This window comes from Mobula hypostoma, chromosome 23 (genome assembly GCF_963921235.1).
Source record: "Mobula hypostoma chromosome 23, sMobHyp1.1, whole genome shotgun sequence".
In the NCBI taxonomy this organism is placed as follows: Eukaryota; Metazoa; Chordata; class Chondrichthyes; order Myliobatiformes; family Myliobatidae; genus Mobula; species Mobula hypostoma.
Genome location: NC_086119.1, coordinates 13,730,735 through 13,753,220, shown reverse-complemented (window position 1 = coordinate 13,753,220; position 22,486 = coordinate 13,730,735). Strand labels below are relative to the sequence as shown.

The 22,486-nt window shown below is 41.7% G+C and overlaps 1 protein-coding gene across 4 annotated transcripts in view; it reads right to left on the bottom strand.

Moving 5' to 3' along the window:
• The window catches only part of nlk2 (nemo-like kinase, type 2), a 172,694-nt gene that overhangs the window by 57,988 nt on the left and 92,220 nt on the right, over positions 1–22,486 (bottom strand). For all 4 annotated transcript variants that reach the window (XR_010015909.1, XM_063031660.1, XM_063031662.1 and 1 more), the window contains exons 5-6: positions 19,853–19,938; positions 11,834–12,043 (exon numbers count right to left, since the gene is read on the bottom strand). Coding sequence is in view for 3 of the 4 variants with exons in the window: in XM_063031660.1 (XP_062887730.1) it covers positions 11,834–12,043; positions 19,853–19,938 (296 nt within the window). In the remaining variant the exon portion in view is untranslated. The remainder of the gene's footprint in view (positions 1–11,833; positions 12,044–19,852; positions 19,939–22,486) is intronic.

The window sequence follows — 22,486 nt, the reverse complement described above, 5'->3', positions numbered from 1 at the left end:
CTAAAATTAGGTTATGAGAGTAACATTATAGTAGTAAGGGATTTCAACTTCACCACCCCCCCCCCCACCGTATTCCAGGGAGTGCCTTCGTTTGAAAGGTTTCGAGGGGATGGAAATTTTTAAAGTGCATACGTGAGTTTTTGAACCAGTAGTTCTTGTAGAAAAGCGGCAGGACTGGACTTGCCCTCGGGGAATGTAGCCTGGCAAGTGGTTCATGTGTCAGTGGGAGAGCATTTTGGACATAGTGGCCATGACTGTTTTATGGTAATTACAAAAACCATGATATGGAAAATTAATATCCTGATATTTGAAGGAGGGCGTGATTTCAATAACATAAATCAAGACCTAGCAAAAATGGATTAGGAGTAGCAAAATGCATGCAGCTAGTGGGAGTTATTTAAAAGTGAAATAATGAGACATCAGAAGCAACATGTTGAAAGACAAGGTCAGCAAGTCCAAGGAACCCCGGATGTCATAGAATCTATGGCTGGATAAAAAGCAAATGTATGGCAGATGTAGAAAACTGAAAACACTGAAAAACCTTTGGAAAATATAAAGTGTAGAAGGGTACTTGTATGTTTTGTATTTTCTTTAAGGGCAACGGATAACCAGATAAAGAGTTGGGGCCAATGGGTACCCAAGGAACATTCTGTGTATGGAGTTCTTAAATGAACACTTTGCATCTGTACGGACCTTGGAGAAAAATGATTGTTTTAATTTTATTTTGAGATATAGCACAGAAACAGGCCCTACTGGACCAATGAGCCCATGCCACCCAATTACATCCATGTGACAAATTAACCTATTAACCTGTATGTCATTAGAATGTGGGAGGAAACGGGAGCGCCCAGTCATGGGGAGAATGTACAAACTCATTACAGACAGCGCCAGGAATTGAACCCCAGTTGCTGGCACTGCAATAGCATTATGCTAACCACTACATTACAGTGTCCTTCCTGTTACAGTTGGAGAATTCAGGGAAAGGGGTGGTGAAATCTTAGGACATTAATAAGGCTCTAGATCTTAGCAGGCATAAAAGTGGATATATTCCTCATGCCTAGTGAGAGGTATTCCAAGCTACTATGAGAAACACGGAGGAGGATGCTGGAGAGCTGAGATATTTTAAATCTTTGCTTGCCACAGGAGGGATGCTACATCATAGGTGAGTCAGATTGGCTTTGCTAGGTTTTCTTTTTTGAAGTAGTAACAAAATGTATTGATGTTTGTGTGGACTTCAGTAGGACCACATGAGAAAATGGTACTAAGTTTGGAGCCCAAAGGATCCAAGGCAAATTGGCACACTGGATCCAAAGTTGGCTTGTTAACAACATGAGACAGAAGACTATTGCCAAAAGTTGTTTTAGTGACTGAAAAATCTGTGATGATGGTGCACCACAGATAGGCACGAGAACCCTTACTATTTGTTATATAGATAAAAAATTAAGATATATTTAGAACGTAGGAGGCTTGACATACATGATACCAAATTTAGTATTGATAGTGAGGATAATAGCCTGAGGATACAGGATGAGTTGATAAAATGGGCAAAGCAATAGCAGATAGAACTTAATCCTGTTAAGCGCAAGTCATACAATTTGGAGTACTAATAAGGGTAGGACATACATCATTGACTAGAGCATACCATCTTCCCTCACCTGAGGAATCGGTCCTTTATAATATTTGGAAGCAGCAAGGTCACTCACTATATAGAACTTCAACATCAATCACCAAAAGTGGTTAGATAGCACCACCACTGATTAAGCTAGTCAAGTTCTGAAACTACTGGATTCGTGGCAGGTAATAAATGAATCATGGAATAACTCTCAATCTTGCAACATACAGGCCCCTAAGCAGATAAAGCACTGAACAGAACTTTTGAAGACAATGTCCAGTCTTCACACCTAAACCAGCCATTTGTGTTATGTGGCAAGAACACTTATCACAGGATATCTGTCAGTGCAAAAAATGGATATCATGATGCACTATTAGTAATTTAGTCCACCAGTGTATAGATATAGCCTGATATGTCCCTTGCTCTACTGCAACAATCAAGTCAAAAGTTCAATCCTGTTTCAATGAGTAGAATTTGTCAGAAGCAACACAAGGCATTCTTAAAATGGATGTCAACTCCAAAACATTAATGTAATTGAAAGAAGAAAAACATGGAGCCAGGAATAACATGTGTATTCTGGCTTTGTTTTTTACTTTTATTAAAGCATGCACTTATGACATGGTGATGTAATAAAGTATGTCATTCATGTACTTTTACATATAACCCGTAAAGAATTATGTAAACAAAGAATGTTTCAAACAACGCATTTACAACATTACATGTAACCCTCAGGCTAGCCCAGCTCGTGTTCGTCTAGGGGAAACAGCCTTCAGCCCCGCCAAACTGGGTAATCATGTTTGTGTGGATGCGGTGTAATGTACCCCCAGTTACAAACCCACAACGCAAAATATCAGACAGTACACCATATGCAATTAAATGATTGAACTTTATGAATTTTAATCCGAATATAGGGTTAGTAATGAAAAGAAAAAAGGGCCCAATTCAAGTCAAAAGTTCACGGTGGAGCTCACTCAGTAATCATTCTTCCACCATCGGTCTTCTCCGAGCGTTGCCAACCTTTGGACCCTCAGATCCCTGTCTACTCCGTCCGGTGGTCTACCAGCCCTCTCCACACGCGCCTTCCCTCATCTCTCCTCGACAAAAGACCGCGAGAAAACATCCTTCCAGATACACAAGACAAAGCAACAATCTCCGATTGGCTAACAGGCATACGATAGTCCTGTTATCTCCAGCCATAACCCAAACATTGCTGCTACAGAGAAACCATTACCTCAGCAGTGTACATTACAGGGAAGTCATTGCATTAGCCTTAGCAGTGAAACATTACAAAGAAACCATTACATTCTCCCCCCACCAAATTTAGTCATGTCCTCATGACATTGAGATAATTCACCAACCCTTCCTGCAAAACGCAAAGACCAATCCAGGTGTAAATGGCAGTGACATAGCTCCCCAAAACAGTAGAGATCACGCCCTGTTTCCCAGGTGCTACATAAGCCAGCCTATCCGGTGGTCTCTTAATTCTCTGAGACCTCTGTACCTCCTCACCTAAGTCTTCTGGCTCAGACGCTACTAGGGATACTTCGGGTCTACTTGGCGAGTCCTCCCCTGAACTATCGCTCATGCCCCCCTGCAACTCGGAGCCCTCTGTCCTGTGTCCAGGCCCTACTTGCTCTCCTTTAGGGTCTTGCTGTAACCCAGGCTGCCCACAGATACTGCCCCCCCCTCCCCACTTCACTTGCCTCAGTGGGAGAAGAGCCAGGAGTCTCTTCCTCAGTCAATGGGGAGTTAGCGAAAGGCAGCATGTACCACACATCCAGATCATCATCCTCCGAATCAGTATCTCTCTCATGGGTGGGGCCCGGCTCAGCCTCTCCTGCTGTGGGCCCTGAGTCGCCCTGCGTTTTCGCAGAGTCCTCTTACTAGAAGTAGGCTCCAAGTCAGGCACTGGGTCTACCTGCACCTCTTGTCCCAGTGGCAACAGGTGGCTCCAATGGAGAATCTTGTCAGGCCCATCCCCCTCCTCTGGTTTCACCTGGAAAACTGGCAGGTTTGGCCTCTGACTCTCCACCACATAGGGTGTGGCCGCCCAGCAGTCAGCCAACTTGCGCTTTCCAGGTCGCCCTAAATTCCTTATGAGGACTTGGTCTCCCGGCAGGAGTTGGGAGAACCTCACTTTTTGATCATACCTCCTCTTATTTCCTCGATTCTGCTTGGCGGCTGTGACCCCAGCCAATTCATAAGCCCTTTTCAGCTCTCTCCTCGTGTCAGACACATACTTCAGATAAGGCTTTGGTGGTAAGTCATCCTCATTAGTCCCAAAACAAAGGTCAATGGGCAACCTCGCCTCGCGCCCAAACATCAGATAATATGGCGAGCACCCAGTAGCTTCATTTCGTGTACAGTTGTAACAGTGAACCAGATGCCCAATATGTTGACTGCTCTTCTTGCTGATCTCCAGTGTCCCGAGCATGTCTAGCAAGGTCCGATTAAACCTCTCAGGATGGGGATCACCCTGCGGGTGACAGGGCATGGTCCTCAGCTTCTCAACTCCAAGCATGCCCAGTAACTCATTGTTGAGTCTGTTCTCGAAGTCCCGTCCCTGGTGACTATGCATCCGCCTCGGAAGGCCATAATAAATGAAATACTTCTCCCATAACACTTTTGCCACCGTAGTCACCCTCTGGTTCTTGGTAGGAAAAGCCTGAGCATATCTGGTGTAGTGGTCCGTGATGACTAAGATATTCGCTGTGTTGCTGGCCTCGAGTTCTATGGCCAGGAAATCCATACACACCAGGTCCAGGGGCCCTGCACTCTGCAAGTGGGACAAAGGAGCTGCCCGCGTAGGCAGTGTCTTCCACCGTATGCAGCAAATGCACGACTTGCAGTATTCTTCAACCTCCGACTTCATTCGAGGCCAGTAAAACCGGTCTCTAAGCAATCTATAGGTCTTTTCCACCCCCAAATGTCCAGGATCATCAGGAAGTGGCTTCAACGCAATCCTCCGATACTTCACGGGCAGAACCAGCTGGCAACGCCAAGATCAGTCCGGGGGTGACGTGACCCGGTATAAGATCTGGTTCTTCAACTCCAACCGAGGCCATTCTTTCAGTAATGGAGGCACCGAAGCGTGTTTTGTCTTCTCCACCTGAGCCATGTCTCCCTTTTCAACTGCGGACCAAATACTGCCAATGCCCAGATCATCTTGCTGAGCAGCTGCCACTTCCCCAGAACTCAATTCCAGCAGCTGATTTGTCTTCAGAGCAGTCAGGTTACAGTAAACTTGGGGTATGGCGTCATTAGAAGCCCCCAGTTGATCCACTGCTCGATCCTGCCTCTCCTTTTCCTCTGCATTCACGGTGATGGCAAACTGACACATGGCCTTCATGCCAGGGGCAGGAACGCTTTCCCACTGCTTGTCCCTGTCCAGTCCCTCATGCACCTGTCAGGACAAAGCATCCGCATCAATGTTCCGGCTCCCCGGCCGGTACTTTGGGCTGAAATCATAGGCAGACAACCCTGCCAACCACCAATGGCCTGTGGCATCCAGTTTCACCAAGGTAAATGCAAAATATCAGACAGTACACCATATGCAATTAAATGATTGAACTTTATGAATCTTAATCCGAATATAGGGTTAGTAATGAAAAGAAAAAAGGGCCCAATTCAAGTCAAAAGTTCACATTGGAGCTCACTCAGTAATCATTCTTCCACCATCGGTCTCCTCCGAGCGTCGCCGACCTTTGGACCCTCAGATCCCCGTCCACTCCATCCGATGGTCTACCAGCCCTCCCCACACGTGTCATCCCTCTTCATCTCTCCTCGACAAAAGACCGCGAAAAGAACATCCTTCCAGATACACATCAAAGTTGCTGGTGAACGCAGCAGGCCAAGCAGCATCTATAGGAAGAGGCGCAGTCGATGTTTCAGGCCGAGACCCTTCGTCAGGACTAACTGAAGGAAGAGTGAGTAAGGGATTTGAAAGCTGGAGGGGGAGGGGGAGATGCAAAATGATAGGAGAAGACAGGAGGGGGAGGGATAGAGCCAAGAGCTGGACAGGTGATGGGCAAAAGGGGTATGAGAGGATCATGGGACAGGAGGTCCGGGAAGAAAGACAAGGGGGGGGGGGGGACCCAGAGGATGGGCAAGAGGTATATTCAGAGGGACAGAGGGAGAAAAAGGAGAGTGAGAGAAAGAATGTGTGCATAAAAAGGAGTAACAGCTGGGGTACGAGGGGGAGTGTATCCTTCCAGATACACAAGACAAAGCAACAATCTCCGATTGGCTAACATGCATACTTAAGTCTTGTTACCTCCAGCCATAACCCAAACATTGTTGCTACAGAGAAACCGTTACCTCAGCAGTAAACATTACAGAGAAGCCATTACATTAGCCTTAGCAGTGAAACATTACAAAGAAACCATCACATACAGAAAATTTAAATGTACAACAGTACCTTCAGCCAATCTGAGAGCACAAGATACAGCAAATGATACAGGATAACATACTGATTGTAGTCCAAAAGACCTGAGCTCAAGAACAAATGACACCTCTAGTCAAGTTGTCCAGCCAAGTTACAAAATTTGTATCCATCCAATTTGTCTTGGACGTTTTCTTGTGATTGCAAGACATTGGTAACGTAAAATATTGCAAGTCTGGTTCACTAGTTTATTGGCGAGATGGACAACGGGGGAGCTACTTGGTCTCAGCATGGGCCTCATGTCACAGGCTTGCCAGTTGCAGAAGTCCAGGAGGGAAGATGCTGGAGATGTGCGGCATCCTAGCTGGGTTGCGGGCTGGACCCATCCATCGGTGCTGCCCCCGGTGTTCACTCGGTGGAAGACAAGCTGGATTGCATGCACGTGTACGTTTGTCTGTGGACTGCTGGGAACTGCTTGTTCTTGCTGACAACACTTGTGCACCATCAATTCACAGGACATGCTACTCTGGGAATATTTTTCTTTATGTGACTCTGTTTACAGCTAACTTATATACTTATATGTGCATTGTGCTGTGTATGACTGTTAGTACTGTGTTTTACACCTTGGCCTCAGGGGAGGCATAACTTGGTCTAAATAAGAGTCACATAGACCAGAAAATAGTATCAGCCCTTGATGTAAACGTTAAAAGTGTGGAACTAACAAGCTTGTAAAATTGAAGTCAATGTCACCAAGAGGAAATATTTCTCAACAGATGCCATCGTAGACAAAAAGTTTGCTTGCAGTTGTTGGAGCCAAAAAGGTCCAAATTCAGGACATTACTGTGGAAGATCCTCAAGGCAGTGTGTTTCAACCAAAGGTAAGAAATAGGAAAAGTTTGCTCAGAAGCATCAAAGTTGGTGCAGTATAACCATGGGAGATTGTCTCTGACATTTCACTTATGATCACAAGACTCTGTTGGAGAGTGATAATGTAAGTTGACTCAGGCCTATTACCCATGTCTGGTGGAAGGACAGACAACATGGGAGCTACGTAGCCTCAGTTGTAGTGGGTTCTAGGCCTCAAGCCTTGGGCTTGCCTGCTGCTGCAGACCAGGTGAGAGACATGTAAGCATTCACAGTGTGGCATCCGTGCTTGGCTGGGGCCTGGCCTCTCCCGTCAGTGCTGCCTTCCCTTGTTCGAGCGTGGAACGACAAGCTAGACAACTCCAAGACAATACCTTAACATCATTCAGGACAATAGAGCCTTCTTAATGAGCACCCTAGCCTACAGCCAACATACTCTCCTCTCCATCTCACTATGCCATAGTACCTGCCTTCAACAAAATGTGCTGGGGTTACCTGCCCAAGCCACTCCAAGCCAAAAGTAGTAGGTACATCAATATATGAGTTCTTTCAGATGAGTGTAATTTGGCATTGTGATCATAAACTGAAGTAGCAAGCTAATAGCACCCTAGGGACACTTTAGTGGTCAGTTAACTGACTAACCTGCATTTCTTTGGGATATGGGTGGAAAATGGAAAGTGAAGAAAAACCATGTAGACACAGACAAAGTGCAAACTCCACACAAATAGCCCTGGAGGTCAGGATTGAACCTGAACTGCTGGATCTGTTAGTGTGCAACACTACTAGATGTACAACTGTGCCATTAGACTAGAGCTCTCTGCAATACAATGGGATTCTGAGTCAATTGAAATATTTAAAATAGAAACTATGTTTTTTTTGTAATGATATTAAGAGCTGTGACCAAGACACAAAAACAGGGCTATACAGTTAAGACTGAGTACTGAAATAAGCTTGAGGCTGAACAAGATTTACAGATTTGCTGAAGAGATCTTTGTACCGTTTTCAATTGTATTTTTTTTTGAAAATTTAACATTTTAGATTTGCATTTTCATTTCTTCTCACTTGCCCATCTACCTTTGAAAGAGTTTTGTTTTAAACCAAGAGGTTCTTTACAAGCAACACACATCAAAGTTGCTGGTGAACGCAGCAGGCCAGGCAGCATCTCTAGGAAGAGGTGCAGTCGACGTTTCAGGCTGAGACCCTTCGTCAGGACTAATTGAAGGAAGAGTGAGTAAGAGATTTGAAAGTTGGAGGGGGAGGGGGAGATCCAAAATGATAGGAGAAGACAGGAGGGGGAGGGATGGAGCCAAGAGCTGGACAGGTGATTGGCAAAAGGGATACGAGAGTATCATGGGACAGGAGGTCTGGGAAGAAAGACAAGGGGGTGGGGGGGACCCAGAGGATGAGCAAGAGGTATATTCAGAGGGACAGAGGGAGAAAAAGGAGAGTGAGAGAAAGAATGTGTGTATAAAAATAAGTAACAGATGGGGTACGAGGGGGAGGTGGGGCATTAGCGGAAGTTAGAGAAGTCGATGTTCATGCCATCAGGTTGGAGGCTACCCAGACGGAATACAAGGTGTTGTTCCTCCAACCTGAGTGTGGCTTCATCTTTACAGTAGAGGAGGCCGTGGATAGACATGTCAGAATGGGAATGGGATGTGGAATTAAAATGTGTGGCCACTGGGAGATCCTGCTTTCTCTGGCGGACAGAGCGTAGGTGTTCAGCAAAGCTGCGTTGGGTCTCGCCAATATATAAAAGGCCTCATCGGGAGCACCGGACGCAGTATATCACCCCAGCCGACTCACAAGTGAAGTGTCGCCTCCCCTAGAAGGACTGTTTGGGGCCCTGAATGGTGGTAAGGGAGGAAGTGTAAGGGCATGTGTAGCACTTGTTCCGCTTACACGGATAAGTGCCAGGAGGGAGATCAGTGGGGAGGGATGGGGGGGAACGAATGGACAAGGGAGTCGCGTAGGGAGTGATCCCTGCGGAAAGCGGGGGGGGGGAGGGAAAGATGTGCTTAGTGGTGAGATCCCGTTGGAGGTGGCGGAAGTTACGGAGAATAATATGTTGGACCCGGAGGCTGGTGGGGTGGTAGGTGAGGACCAGGGGAACCCTATTCCTAGTGGGGTGGCGGGAGGATGGAGTGACAGCAGATGTACGTGAAATGGGGGAGATGCGTTTAAGAGCAGAGTTGATAGTGGAGGAAGGGAAGCCCCTTTCTTTAAAAAAGGAGGACATCTCCCTCGTCCTAGAATGAAAAGCCTCATCCTGACAGCAGATGCGGCGGAGACGGAGGAATTGCGAGAAGGGGATGGCGTTTTTGCAAGAGACAGGGTGAGAAGAGGAATAGTCCAGATAGCTGTGAGAGTCAGTAGGCTTATAGTAGACATCAGTGGATAAGCTGTCTCCAGAGACAGAGACAGAAAGATCTAGAAAGGGGAGGGAGGTGTCGGAAATGGACCAGGTAAACTTGAGGGCAGGGTGAAAGTTCGAGGCAAAGTTAATAAAGTCAATGAGCTCTGCATGCGTGCAGGAAGCAGCGCCAATGCAGTCGTCGATGTAGCGAAGGAAAAGTGGGGGACAGATACCAGAATAGGCACGGAACATAGATTGTTCCACAAAGCCAACAAAAAGGTAGGCATAGCTGGGACCCATACGGGTGCCCATAGCTACACCTTTAGTTTGGAGGAAGTGGGAGGAGCCAAAGGAGAAATTATTAAGAGTAAGGACTAATTCCGCTAGACCAGCAGTCCCCAACCACCGGGCCGCAGAGCATGCGAGGAAACGATATGATTTGGCGATATGAGTCAGCTGCACCTTTCCTCATACCCTGTCACGCCCACTGTTGAGCCATTACCCGTGCATCGTCCATGTCAGCGTGGGAAAGAGATCAACTCCTCAAGCTTGCAAATGACGGCGGGCTGAAAAGTCTGTTTGACATAACATCTCTGCCGGCATTCTGGATCAAAGTCAAGGCTCAATATCCTGAGATAGCCACGGAAGCACCGACAACGTTGCTTCCATTTCTAACATACCTCTGCGATGAATGTAACAAAAACTAAATTGCGTAATAGACTGGACATAAGGAACCCCGTTCGAGTATCGCCGTCTCCCATCACCCCTCGATAGGATCGTCTTGTTGCAGGAAAGCAAGCCCAGGGCTCCCACTGATTCAGCGATATTGGTGCGTTGCAATGATTTTATAAGTTCATACGGGGAAAATATGCGCTGTGTTTAATATCCAAATGTTACTTAAAATGTTATGATGCTATTGACTTATATAACCATATAACAATTACAGCACGGAAACAGGCCAACTCTGCCCTTCTAGTCCGTGCCGAACGCTACTCTCACCTCGTCCCACCGACCTGCACTCAGCCCATAACCCTCCATTTACTTTCCTGTCCATATACCTATTCAATTTTTCTTTAAACGATAATATCGAACCTGCTTCTGACACTTCTACTGGAAGTTCGTTCAACACTTAGCTCCCCTGTCCTCCCCTGATAATTGACTTATCGCTATATTCATGCGAGGAAAATGCGCCGTGTGTTTAATATTAAATTCGTTAGATAAGGCCTTTTAGAAATGAAATTGAGTGTGTTAGCCACTTATCACCGATATTCCGGTCGTGATTAACACCACCCCCCTTCGAACAGAATCGCCAAACACAATTTGTGGAAAAATAATTGGCAGGTGCACGCATGCGCACTGGTGCCCGCGCAAGGCTTCATGGTCATTGTGGTCTTTCTCTGGGTAAACTCAACCTATTTGACTGCTACTCTTGTCCGTTGGCACCATCCACCCCCCTCCCGCCCCCCCGGTCGGCCGGTCCACAAGAATATTGTCAACATGAAACCGGTCCGCACTGCAAAAAAGGTTGGGGACCCCTGCGCTAGACGGAGCAGAGTGGTGGTAGAGGGGAACTGATTAGGTCTGGACTGGACATCCATGGTGAAAATAAAGCGGTGGGGGCCAGGGAACTTAAAATCATCGAAAAGTTTAAGAGCATGAGAAGTGTCACGAACATAGGTAGGAAGGGATTGAACAAGGGGGGATAAAACCGTGTCGAGGTATGCAGAAACGAGTTCGGTGGGGCAGGAGCAAGCTGAGACAATAGTTCGGCCAGGACAGGCAGGTTTGTGGATCTTGGGTAGGAGGTAGAAACGGGAAGTGCGAGGTGTGGGAACTATAAGGTTGGTAGCAGTGGATGGGAGATCCCCTGAGCGGATAAAGTCGGTGATGGTGTGGGAGACAATGGCCTGGTGCTCCTTAGTGGGGTGATGATCGAGGGGTAAATAAGAGGAGGTATCCGCGAGTTGTCGCTGTGCCTCGGCAAGGTAGGGGTCAGTACGCCAGACTACAACAGCACCCCACTTATCGGCGGGTTTAATAATAAGGTTAGGATTAGTGCGGAGGGAGTGGAGAGCAGAGTGTTCCGAAGGAGTGAGGTTGGAATAGGTTCTTTACAAGTAAAGGTTTGGATCAAAATTCCTATTGGAATGAATCATAATCAGTTCCTTACACATAAACCTAATGAAACCTGCTACAGCTGTAATAGTCCTATGGAATGCTTCAAAACACATCTAAAAACCAATTTTTAAAAATTTGACCTATTTATGGGATTACTTAATGCCTGTAGATGTTGATTCTATTTATATAATTTGGTTCACTAGATTACATTTTATTCTATATAACAATTGTCTTTACTTATGATATTTAATTGTCTCTTTTTATGACTATTGATTTACCTTTGCAATCTACAGTATATAAAGCACATTGAGCCTGCATCTTAATATATGAAAGGTACTACATAAAATTATTATAATTACTAACACATGGACGATTTACATTTTGTGACTGTCTAAAAATGGGTTTTCAAATAGTGGAACTTCTCAGTCAATACATATGGAATTTCATGCCTTAAAAAAAAACAAAAGGATATTTAAAAACTTATTTCAGTCAGCTGAATTACCTGTTGAATGGGACTTTGAGCCTGAAATAAGATTCTACGACCTAAGAGTTCTGCAAAGATGCATCCTACAGACCAGATATCAATGGCATTAGTGTAATGGCGACTGCCCATCAGGATCTCTGGCGCCCTGTAATACTGAGTGACAACTTCCTGGGTCATATGACGAGACTCATCAAGTTCTTCTACTCTGGCAAGGCCAAAGTCACAGATCTGCAAGAAAACAAAATGTTTAAGAATTCTAGCAATAAATGCCAAAGCTACAACATTATATCAAGTTAAAGAAGTTAAATAAAAAAAATGACAGTTATCAAATTTAAAAGAATATTTTATGAAAGCAACTGACTGTAAAGGGGTTTTGCATTTTAAGGTTAGGTGGTACAATAAAATAGAAATGTTTCTGATTTAAGGAATTTGCTAAGCAATGAAATTAACTCAATAATGCCATTATATTAGATTATGAAAAAAATGACACATCCACTTGAAAGTCTACAGCTATTAGAAAATTATTCAATTAAAGTATCAACACTTGAACAAAAGTCTTTCATTCACATTGAAGAACAGGCAAATGTTCAGGAGGCACAAATTGCTGATGGTTTATTTCACTGGATCAGCTGAAGAGTAGCACAACTAAGAGATCACAATTCAACAGCAGGAGACAAGAAATTGCAGATGCTGGAAGCTGGTGCAACAAACAATTTCTTGGAGGAACTCAAGTTGAGCAGCATCTGTGGAGGATAAAGAACTATTGATGTTGCAGATCAAAAACCTGCACTGACCTATGGGTTCCTCCAGACTGTTGCTCACATTCAATAACTGTTCTAAACTATCTGACCTTGAAACAGCTAAGCAGTTTTTTGCACTTAGTCGGATGGAAATTCTAAGCTTCCTGCTCTTGATCAGTATAAATCACTTGCAGTGCAAACTTGAGATGTCGCACAAGCCAGCACCGAACTAGGATGGATTAAGATTCTTCATCTTGGAGACCCATCTGCTTGGGTTCATTCTTCAGAAACCTTAAATTGGGATGCATGTTCCAAATTCTGCAAAACTTCCTCAACACAGATACGAAAATCAAAATTATTTGCTTGGATTAGAATGGGAATTGTGTCCACCTTCAGGATTAAGAAAACAATTGAGAAATTTTTCTTACAATGAAATTTAGCTCATTTGGCTTGGTTTCCCATTCTTTACCAAGCAAGTTATTTTGATTTTCAAATATAAGATAGAGAAACTGAAGCATTTGGAATACAAACCAGAAATGAGAAATATGATGATGCAACAGTATTTGATTTTCTTCTGTTAAACCAAGGTACCACAATAATACTGTGCAGTGTGAGGAGACTTGGTGATACCACTTCAGTTGAATAGTAAATAATTTCATTCAAATAGTGACAACAAAAACATGCTTTCTACATCAAAGCATTCTTAATGTAATTAACCATGCGTAGTTAGAAGAATAGAGAACAAAAACCCAAACTGTTTGATGTTATGAGAAACAACTACAGAACCTCAAAATTGTCAACCATTGACTAGTAATATAAATGACTAAATCAATGCAAAAAACAACTTTCAGAGCAGGGAAAATCTTGCCAACCGACTACTTTCTTCAATCTTTCCCCTTTTCTGAAATACATCCAATATTTCTTTATAATTGGCTTTGTATATTACTATCAGTTCCTGATCTTAACTCTTTGAATGTCAAATCTTAAACACTTGATTAGTTCAGCAAAATGAAATGCTTACTTGGAAAACTGTTGACTTTTCAAACTGGCTTTCACTTTGATAATCTCAATCTGTTCTTTTCTTAATAAATGAAACACATCATTCATCAATTTTCTTCTATCAAAGTTTCAGGGATCCAGAATATTTTTGTTGCTCACTGGAGTACCCTCAAGGGGCAACTCCTTAATAAAATAGACAAGCAGAACTGCACACAACGTCAAGCTAAGGTTTGACCAATGCTGTTAACATCAAAACAACTTGTCCTTCATAGCTCAACAATGCGATTTAATACCTTGGTTGACACTTATTGAAACTTGTGCTGCAGCATCATAACTCTAGTTCAAAGCAAAAAAGATGCTTATAATCAATCAGCTGTTTAACTACTAAGTTAAAAAAAGGATCTAGTGCTTTCCCAATGTATATGTAACTCTTCTCAGGTTTCCAGCCGGGTCAGGTATCAATTGTAACTAATGTTGCAATGACAAAGTCTGCCATCTTAATGGATGATGCGTGAAGATGACAGACACTGTCATCGAAATATCAGTTATAATTGATACCTATACCCAACTGGAAGCCTGAAAAGATTTTGATCCCAAATATATCATTCCTTCCAAACGAGTTTACTATTTTGCATTACAGAAATTTAATTTTCATCCTGCAATCTTCACACTTATACTAGAAGATCACGTTCAATAACTGTGTGTAAAACAGTGGTGGAAGCTTGATATGGAAAAACTGTTGAGTAAAGGTAACAACAGACGCATGAGGAGCTGAACAAAGTTGATCGGAAGAGAAATCAAGCAGGGAAGAGAATAGAGCAGCAATATCTGAAGTTTTTAGGAGTAAAAAAACTTCCCAAAAGAAATTTTCGGAAGAATTGGTTCATAACAGCATTCTAAATGGAGGATGCAGCAACCATAACTGATAAGGTAAGTCAAAGACAGCATAAAAGCAAAAGACAGGGCATACAATATAGCAAAAATAAATGGGAATCTAGAGGATTAGGAAGCTTTTAAAAACCAATAAAGGCAACTAGAAAAACAGTAAGGAGAGAAAAGACAAAACATGAAGTTAAGCTAGCAATATAAAAAAGATACCAAAAGATTTTTTCCAGATATAAAGATAGAAGCAAAAGTGAATATTGGACTGCTGGAAAATAGCAATAGAGTGGTAGTCATGAGAAACAAAAAAAAATGGTAGGTGAACTGAATAAGTATTTTGCACCAATTTTCACTGACAGACACCAGCAACATACCAGAAATTTGAGTGTGTCTGGGAGCAGAAGTGAGTGTAGTCACTATTACTAAGGTGGTGCTTGGGAAGCTCAAAAGTCTGAAGGTTGATAAGTCACCTGGACCAGATAGACTACACCCCAGGGTTTTCAAAGAGGTAGCTGGAGAAACTGTGGAATCACTAGATTCTAGAATGGTTCTGGAGGACTTGAAAATTGCAAATGTCATTCCACTCCAAGATGGGAGGGAGCCAGAAAGGAAGAAATTATAGGCCAGTTAGTCTGACTTCAATGGCTGGCTAGAGTTTGGAGTCCATTATTAAGGATGTGTTTTGGAGTACTTGGAGGCGCACAATAAAATAGCCCAAAGCCAGCATGGTTTCCTGAAGGGAAAATCTTGTCTTACAAATCTGTTGGAATTTCTTGAGGAAATTACAGGGAGAATAGACAAAAGAGAGTCAATAGATGTTGTTCACTTTCATTTTCAGAAGATGTTGCACATGAGGCTGCTAAACAACATAACAGCTCATGGTATTACAGGAAAGATACCAGCGTGGACAGAAGATTGGAAAACTGGCAGAGGCAAAGAGTGGGAATAAAGAGGGCCTTTTCTGGTTGGCACTAGAAGTGTTCTGCAGAAATCCATGTTGTGGCTGTTACTTTTCACTTTATATGGTAGTGATCTAGTTCTAGATGGTGGAATTGGTAGCTTTGTGGCCAAGTTTGTCGACAATACAAAGACAGGTGATGCCCAAGTAGTGCTGAGGAAGCGGGAAGTCTGCAGAAGGACATGGACAGATTGGGAGAATGCACAAAGTGGTGGCAAAAGGAATACAGTATAGGTAAGTGTATTGTAATGCAGTTTGGAAGAAGGATTCAACGTGTAAATATTTTCTAAACAGGGACAAATTCAGATATTGGAGGTGCAAAGGGACTTGGGAATCCTGGTGCAAGATTCCTAAAGATTAACTTGCAGGTTGAGTTCACAGTAAGGAAGGCAAATGCAACATTAGTATTCATTTTGAAAGGACTATAAGAGCAAGGATATATTACCGAGGATTTATAAGGTCAGATCACATGGTAATATTGAGACCTTTAGGGCCCAATATTCAAGAAAGGATGTGCTGCCATTTGAGAGGGTCCCGGAGGTTTATGAGAATGATCCCAGGAATGAAAGGATTAATTAACAGTGATTGATGGCTCTGAGTGCATTTGCTAGAGTTTAGAAGAATTGGAAGGGGGAAAATCTAACTGAAAACTACAAAATATTGAATGGCCTAGATGGTGTAGATGTGGAGACAATATTTCCAACAGTGGGAGATTCTAGGACAGGGCACAGCCTCAGAATAAGAGACTAGGAATAATTTCTTTAACCAGAGGGTGGTGAATCTGTGGAATTCATTGCCACAGATGGATGTAGAGGCCGTCATTATGTACATTTAAAGCAGAGGTTGATTGGTTCTTGATCAGTAAAGGTGTCAAAAGATTACAGCAAGAAGGCAGCAGGTTGTGGCTGAGGGGGAAAATAAATCGGCCACGAAATGGCAAAGCAGACTTGATGGGCCCAATGGCCTAATTCTACTCCTATCCCTTATGGTCTTACATTCATACTTGTGTACCATTTAGTGTAATTTGGAAACTGGGCCAAATTATCCAGAGTTTAATCAGCTGCCTTTTAAAACACATACCCTCATGTATAATGAGAAGAAATTAGCACAGAACTATAAATTGTGATACCTTGAACTGGCTTTTTACCTGGTCTGTTCCTTCCACATTATAACATACATTCTGTAATCTAAATTTATATTTTGAGGCCTTTTAAAAATGCAATTGAATTAGCATCTAGTTGCAAATTTTAAACAAAATGACAGGTGAATGTTGCTGATGGAAATTAAGACAATTTAGTTATGACATGACCATTTTAGTGAAGTATTTGAATAGCCAAATAAGGGTGTCATGGAACAAATTAAAAGCATCTCTTGAACTTCAGTCTTTGGTTCTTCATCTCTTGTAACACAAGATATTGAACTACATCCTTGAGGTGGAGGTGGGGAATGGGAGCAGTAGACTTGGAGAATTAAACTGAATACTACAGGGGATGAAAGGAGAACAGATTATATTTCTAACATGCTTCAAGTCACATGATTAAATGGGGTGTGTGTGTGTGTGTGTGTGTGTGTGTGTGTCTCTCTCTCTCTTTCCCTCAGAGGGAGGATGCTGTGGAGAAGTGGTCCTCTAGACGGTAATCAACATTCATCATTTCTCAGATGTGCTGGTTCATCAAAAGTTCTTCCAGTAATGAACTGGGAGCTTCTTACTGTTTCAATTTTATATGCACTGCTATAATTTAGCTTCTACAAGGATCTCTGATTAACACAACTATCACCATTAACTTCAATTGTTCAGTGGTTATGAAATAGAAACATTTCATCAAAAAGACTCCCCATACAGAGTAAAAGCAGAGGCCAAACCCAACTTTAAAAAATTACACTATTCAAAAAATAGTTTGCTTATGTAGACATGATGCAAAGCTGCATACCCTCAGAGCAGAAAAGAATAGCCCACAGCCACATAATGGACGTAAGCAGTCACGTATAACAATTCCACCAATCTCAACTCTAGTGAACTGGACACAATTTCTGTGAATATACAAAAATATGTAATCTACAATCTATTTGGCATTAAACAAAACCCAAATCAGTGTATGTATAATTAATGTCATCTCACATCTATTATTTTCTGTAGGGATCAAAAAAGTGTCCCACCCTTTTAAAGGATTTCATGTATCTACACAAAAGTTTGACCTTGGATAATACTTGTCTTTATTATATAACCATATAACAATTTCAGCACGGAAACAGACCATCTCGGCCCTTCTAGTCTGAACTCTTACTCTCACCTAGTCCCACGGACCTGCACTCAGCCCATAACCCTCCATTCCTTTCCCGTCCATATATCTAATATAACCAATAATCGTGAGTTCACTTAAATATCTGGCAATCCTATAAGCAGTCAAAATGATTGGTAATTATATTTTTAAGACCTAATATGTAGCAAATTTGACAGGAAATCTATAATCAGACTTTCCTAGCATTCCTTTAGGTTGCCTACTGTTGCTCAATATTGCCACCCTACCTTGTAATAATATGTCAGATGGCACAAGATGCTGAGTTTACTTGAAACTGGAAACTTGATAAAACTTGTCCATGTAGGTCATTGTCAAAACTGAAATATACAGTATGTTACACCAATTCAAATGTTCTAGACTCATTGGTTTCCCAAATTCTCCACTTTAATCACTTTCTGTGATGCTTCTCAAGATCTACTCAATCTACATCAATTTCAAATTATGGGACTCGGTAGCTATTAATAACATCCTTGAAAACATCATGATTTTACAAAAAATGCAATTTAAACACAGATTTTCCTCAATGAAGTAAATTTTTAACTGACAAATTAGCTGAAAGACTTGTTGTCAGACCATTATTCTTCCAGAAATCGTTGTAAACAAGTGTCAAATTGTATTTAACAAAAGATTTATTATGTTGACCTACATCAATGTTGTAACTGACAAAATCTATGGAATACAACTGTATAGGCACTTACCACCAGTGCCATTTGAACTCTTGCTTACACAAAATCCGGTATCAATTGGTAGGCAAACAACTTATCAGTTCAGATAAGGCCATAAGATTTAGGAGCAGAAGTAGGCCATTTGGCCCATCGAGTCTGCTCCACCATTCAATCATGGGCTGATCCACTTCATCCAGTCATCCCCACTCCCCTGCTTTCACCCTATACCCTTTAATGCCCTGGCTAGTCAAGAACCTATCGACCCCTGCCTTAAGTACATTCAATGACTTGGCCTCCACAGCTGCTCTTGGCACAAATTCCACAGATTTACCACCATCTGACTAAAGTAATTTCTCCGCATCTCAGTTCTAAAAGGACGTCCTTCAATCCTGAAGTCGTGCCCTCTTGTCCTAGAATCCTCTACCATGGGAAATAACTTTGCGATATCTAATCTGTTCAGGCCTTTTAACATTTGGAATGTTTTTATGAGATCCCTGCCCCCCCCTCAATTCTCCTGAACTCCAGGGAATACAGCCCAAGAGGTGCCAGATGTTCCTCATACGGTAACCTACTCATTCCTGGAATCATGCTTGTGAATCTTCTTTGAACCCTCTCCAAGGTCAGTATATCCTTTCTAAAATAAGGAACCCAAAATGGCACACAATACTCCAAGTGTTTTCTCAAGAATGTCTTATAGTGCCTCAACATCATATCCCGGCTCTTATATTCTATACCTCTAGAAATGAATGCCAATATTGCATTCGCCTTCTTCACAACCGACTCAACTGGCAGGTTAACCTTTAGGGCATCTTGCACAAGGACTCCCAAGTCTCTTTGCATCTCTGCATTTTGAATTCCCTCCCGATTAAATTAATAGTCTGCCTGTTTATTTCTTCCATCAAAGTTCATGACCATACACTTTTGAATGTTTCATTTGAAATGAAATGACTGGGATTCAGCTACTGAAACTGCATTTAAGAGATAGGACTTCTACGAATACCCTTTGGAAGGCTATTAGAAGGCTCAGAATGCCTAATCTCCACTAGTTTGAATGGGGGGGGGGAGACAGAGAGGGGGAATAATCTTTTAGACACTTCATTATGTTAGACATAGCATAGGATCCAAGAACCAACTGATTTTATTGAATATTATAGGCCAAATATTTACAAGGTAATTACTTCAATATACTTTGATTTGTTCATTTTCTTTAAATTGTTAATGTTTTACTTCATTTTAAGGATCCCTTTTTTATTAAAATGAGTGCTTGCTTTCATAATCAGTAAAATCTTGGCCGCCTTCATCACCTATCAATGGTTTTGAATCAATGCCTCCCATCAATGCACTGCCACAGATCTACATCTTGCTTCTGAATGCTAAGTGACAGTAGGATCAGTGAGGTACATCTAGGGAAATGGCTAGGCAAAAATCTTGATTCAGTAAAAGTGACCCATAACTAATTTACATTATATTAGTATAAAAATATGCAAACCAACCTTGAGGACACAGTTGCTGTTCACAAGAAGATTTCCTGGTTTAATGTCCCGGTGTAATATACCAGCTGAATGCAGATATTTCAGACCTAAAATTGACATTAAATAATTAAGTGAATGTATGTAGTAAGATTGCACGTTATTTCTCCATTGATATCCATGTTGTGCCTGCAATAGTACTGCATCATATTCTAGCAGTTTCTTAGGTGGCTCTGAACATGCTGTTTTAAGCATCTTAAGTCCTCAGATCAAAGTTTGCTCTTCTCTAATTGCACAGAATGCACTTTTAATTTCCAAAAGACAGAAACAAACTGCAATTTAAAACAGTTAATTTTCATCTCTATCACACTGAAATATCAAAAAATGTTTTATCGGAAAGCTCCATAATGGAATTTAACTTTACTCAGTTGCTGCTCTTTCATGTACAAATTGAAAAGTTAGGGATTTGAGTATATATTTCTGAAAAGGTCAAATTACTCATGCATTTTAAACTAAGCTATATTTCAGTTTCTTATTCTTTATGATCTGCCTGCTCAAAGATGTACAAATGCAACATATGCTACTTCCTTCCCCCTTTGTTGAAATACCAAAGCAATTTCCAGGTGCTAACATTGTGGTTGGATACAAAAACTGCATTTATACACACTCATGTCCTCTGGACACCCTAAAAGAGTTCACAACAAATTAAGTTCAGGTGAAAGGTCACTGACATGAAACATTTATTTTTAAATATTTTCTTTCTCCTGTAAAAGTGTTGTCAGCATTTTCTATTTTAAGTGTTTGCTCATTGTGTTGAGAGGAGCCACCAAATGCACAAAAGAATGCCCCATTCAATGCCAGTGAGATAAATGGACAAACAATTTTAATGATGTTGGCTCAGAGAGTGGCCTGGTCTCACTATATTTATTTTAAATACCAATCTTGTGTCCAACTGAAAGCAGATCAAAATTCTCTTGAATATCTTATCAAACCGTCAATATCCTTCACTCCGAAAAGTTCCTTAATCTTACCATCTTTGCTTCTTACCCTTAAACAGACATGCTGACTCTGAATTCTTGTCATCTTGTTTTTAAATGCCTCCCGCTTATCAAATATTGACCCTTTTAACAGCTGTTCCCAATCCACTTTTGTCAAAATTCTGTCAATACACTTTTGAAATTAACTTTCCTTCATTTCAAGGCTCTGTCTTGAGTACTGACCTGATTTACCATGACTACACTGAAGCTTACTGAGCAAAAGAGATTTTGCAGATGCTGGAAATCCAGAGCAACTGAACTACGGTCACTGTTCCAAAAAGGCTCCTACAAAGACACTTCAATCAATTGCCCATCCTCACTCCTTAAGGCTCTCCCAACAAGGGGACTCTACACTCTGGTTCAAAATACACTTTGAATGCATTTTACAAATTCCAGCCCATCTAAGCTCCTAACACTAAGGCAATCATAGTCAATCTTGGAAAAGTTAAAACTTCCCCACTGCTACAACCCTACTGCTTTCAAAACTTTCTGCAACTTGCCTTTAGCTCTTCCCATTTTTGCTAACTGTTCAGTGACCTAGATTACAAACCCATTAAAGTAATAGTATCCCTTTATTATTCTGTAATTCTATTCAGATAGCCTCATTGGCCAATCCCTCCAGGATATCCTCTGAGGAGTGGTGTAATGCTCTCCCTGATCAGCAGTGTAACATCCCTTCCCTTTCTGCATCCTACTTTGTCATGCCGGAAAAATCTATACATTAAGTAAATGCATTTGAAGTCTGCCTGCCTCTCATGCATCCCCCACCTGTCTGATTTTCTCATTTGACTTGCCCCTTTGATTTTCTACACAAGCCAGAGCTCCAACCTGCTGTTCCTATCCCTCTGCCTCACTAGTTTATATCAATGCTTTATAAAAGCTTATTCAATATTAAAGGCCATCTGCAAAATCACTAAAAATGAATTTCTAGGAAGCACAGCCTGTACAACCTGTTCTAATAACTTTTACAAATTGAAATGCAATATAAATGCAAATAGATAAACGATACTTGCCCTATATTATCATTGTAAACCTGAATTATAGGAATTACTTAAAATTCCTGTGTTTACAACAAGCATTTAAAAATGATTACATGATTGGAACATCTGAACTTTGCTAATTCAATGTATAAAAAATTTAGAGATCGATAGCTTTGAATGTGTTCTTTTAATATGCAGCAAATGCAATTCATTTTAGACTTTCAAGATAATAAGGGCAGATTCTAGGCCAGCAAGCAAGTTCAGAAAGAGTCTGAGGTTAATCTGCTGTACAATGTAAGTGACTGTAGGTAATCATTTGAAGGAGACGGTCTTGATTTATTCTTAACTAAACAAAGAATGAGTTTTCTCGTGGAAGGAGATAAACTGCAGGAAAAAAAAACAATGACAGACATGTGAGGAGCCTTCAAGTGACCAAGAATCAATATGTGGAGGTGTTAGAAAACTGGAAATTTATAAATATTATTCTTATTCAAAAAGCAAAATAACATGCTAGGCAATCTGCTTAACATATTTCACTCATGATTTTTTTATGTGTATGTATATGCACATGCACACTATTACCTCTCTTCAAGCACAAGCTTCATAATTGCCATTGGTCTTGATCCAGAAAATCTAATGTC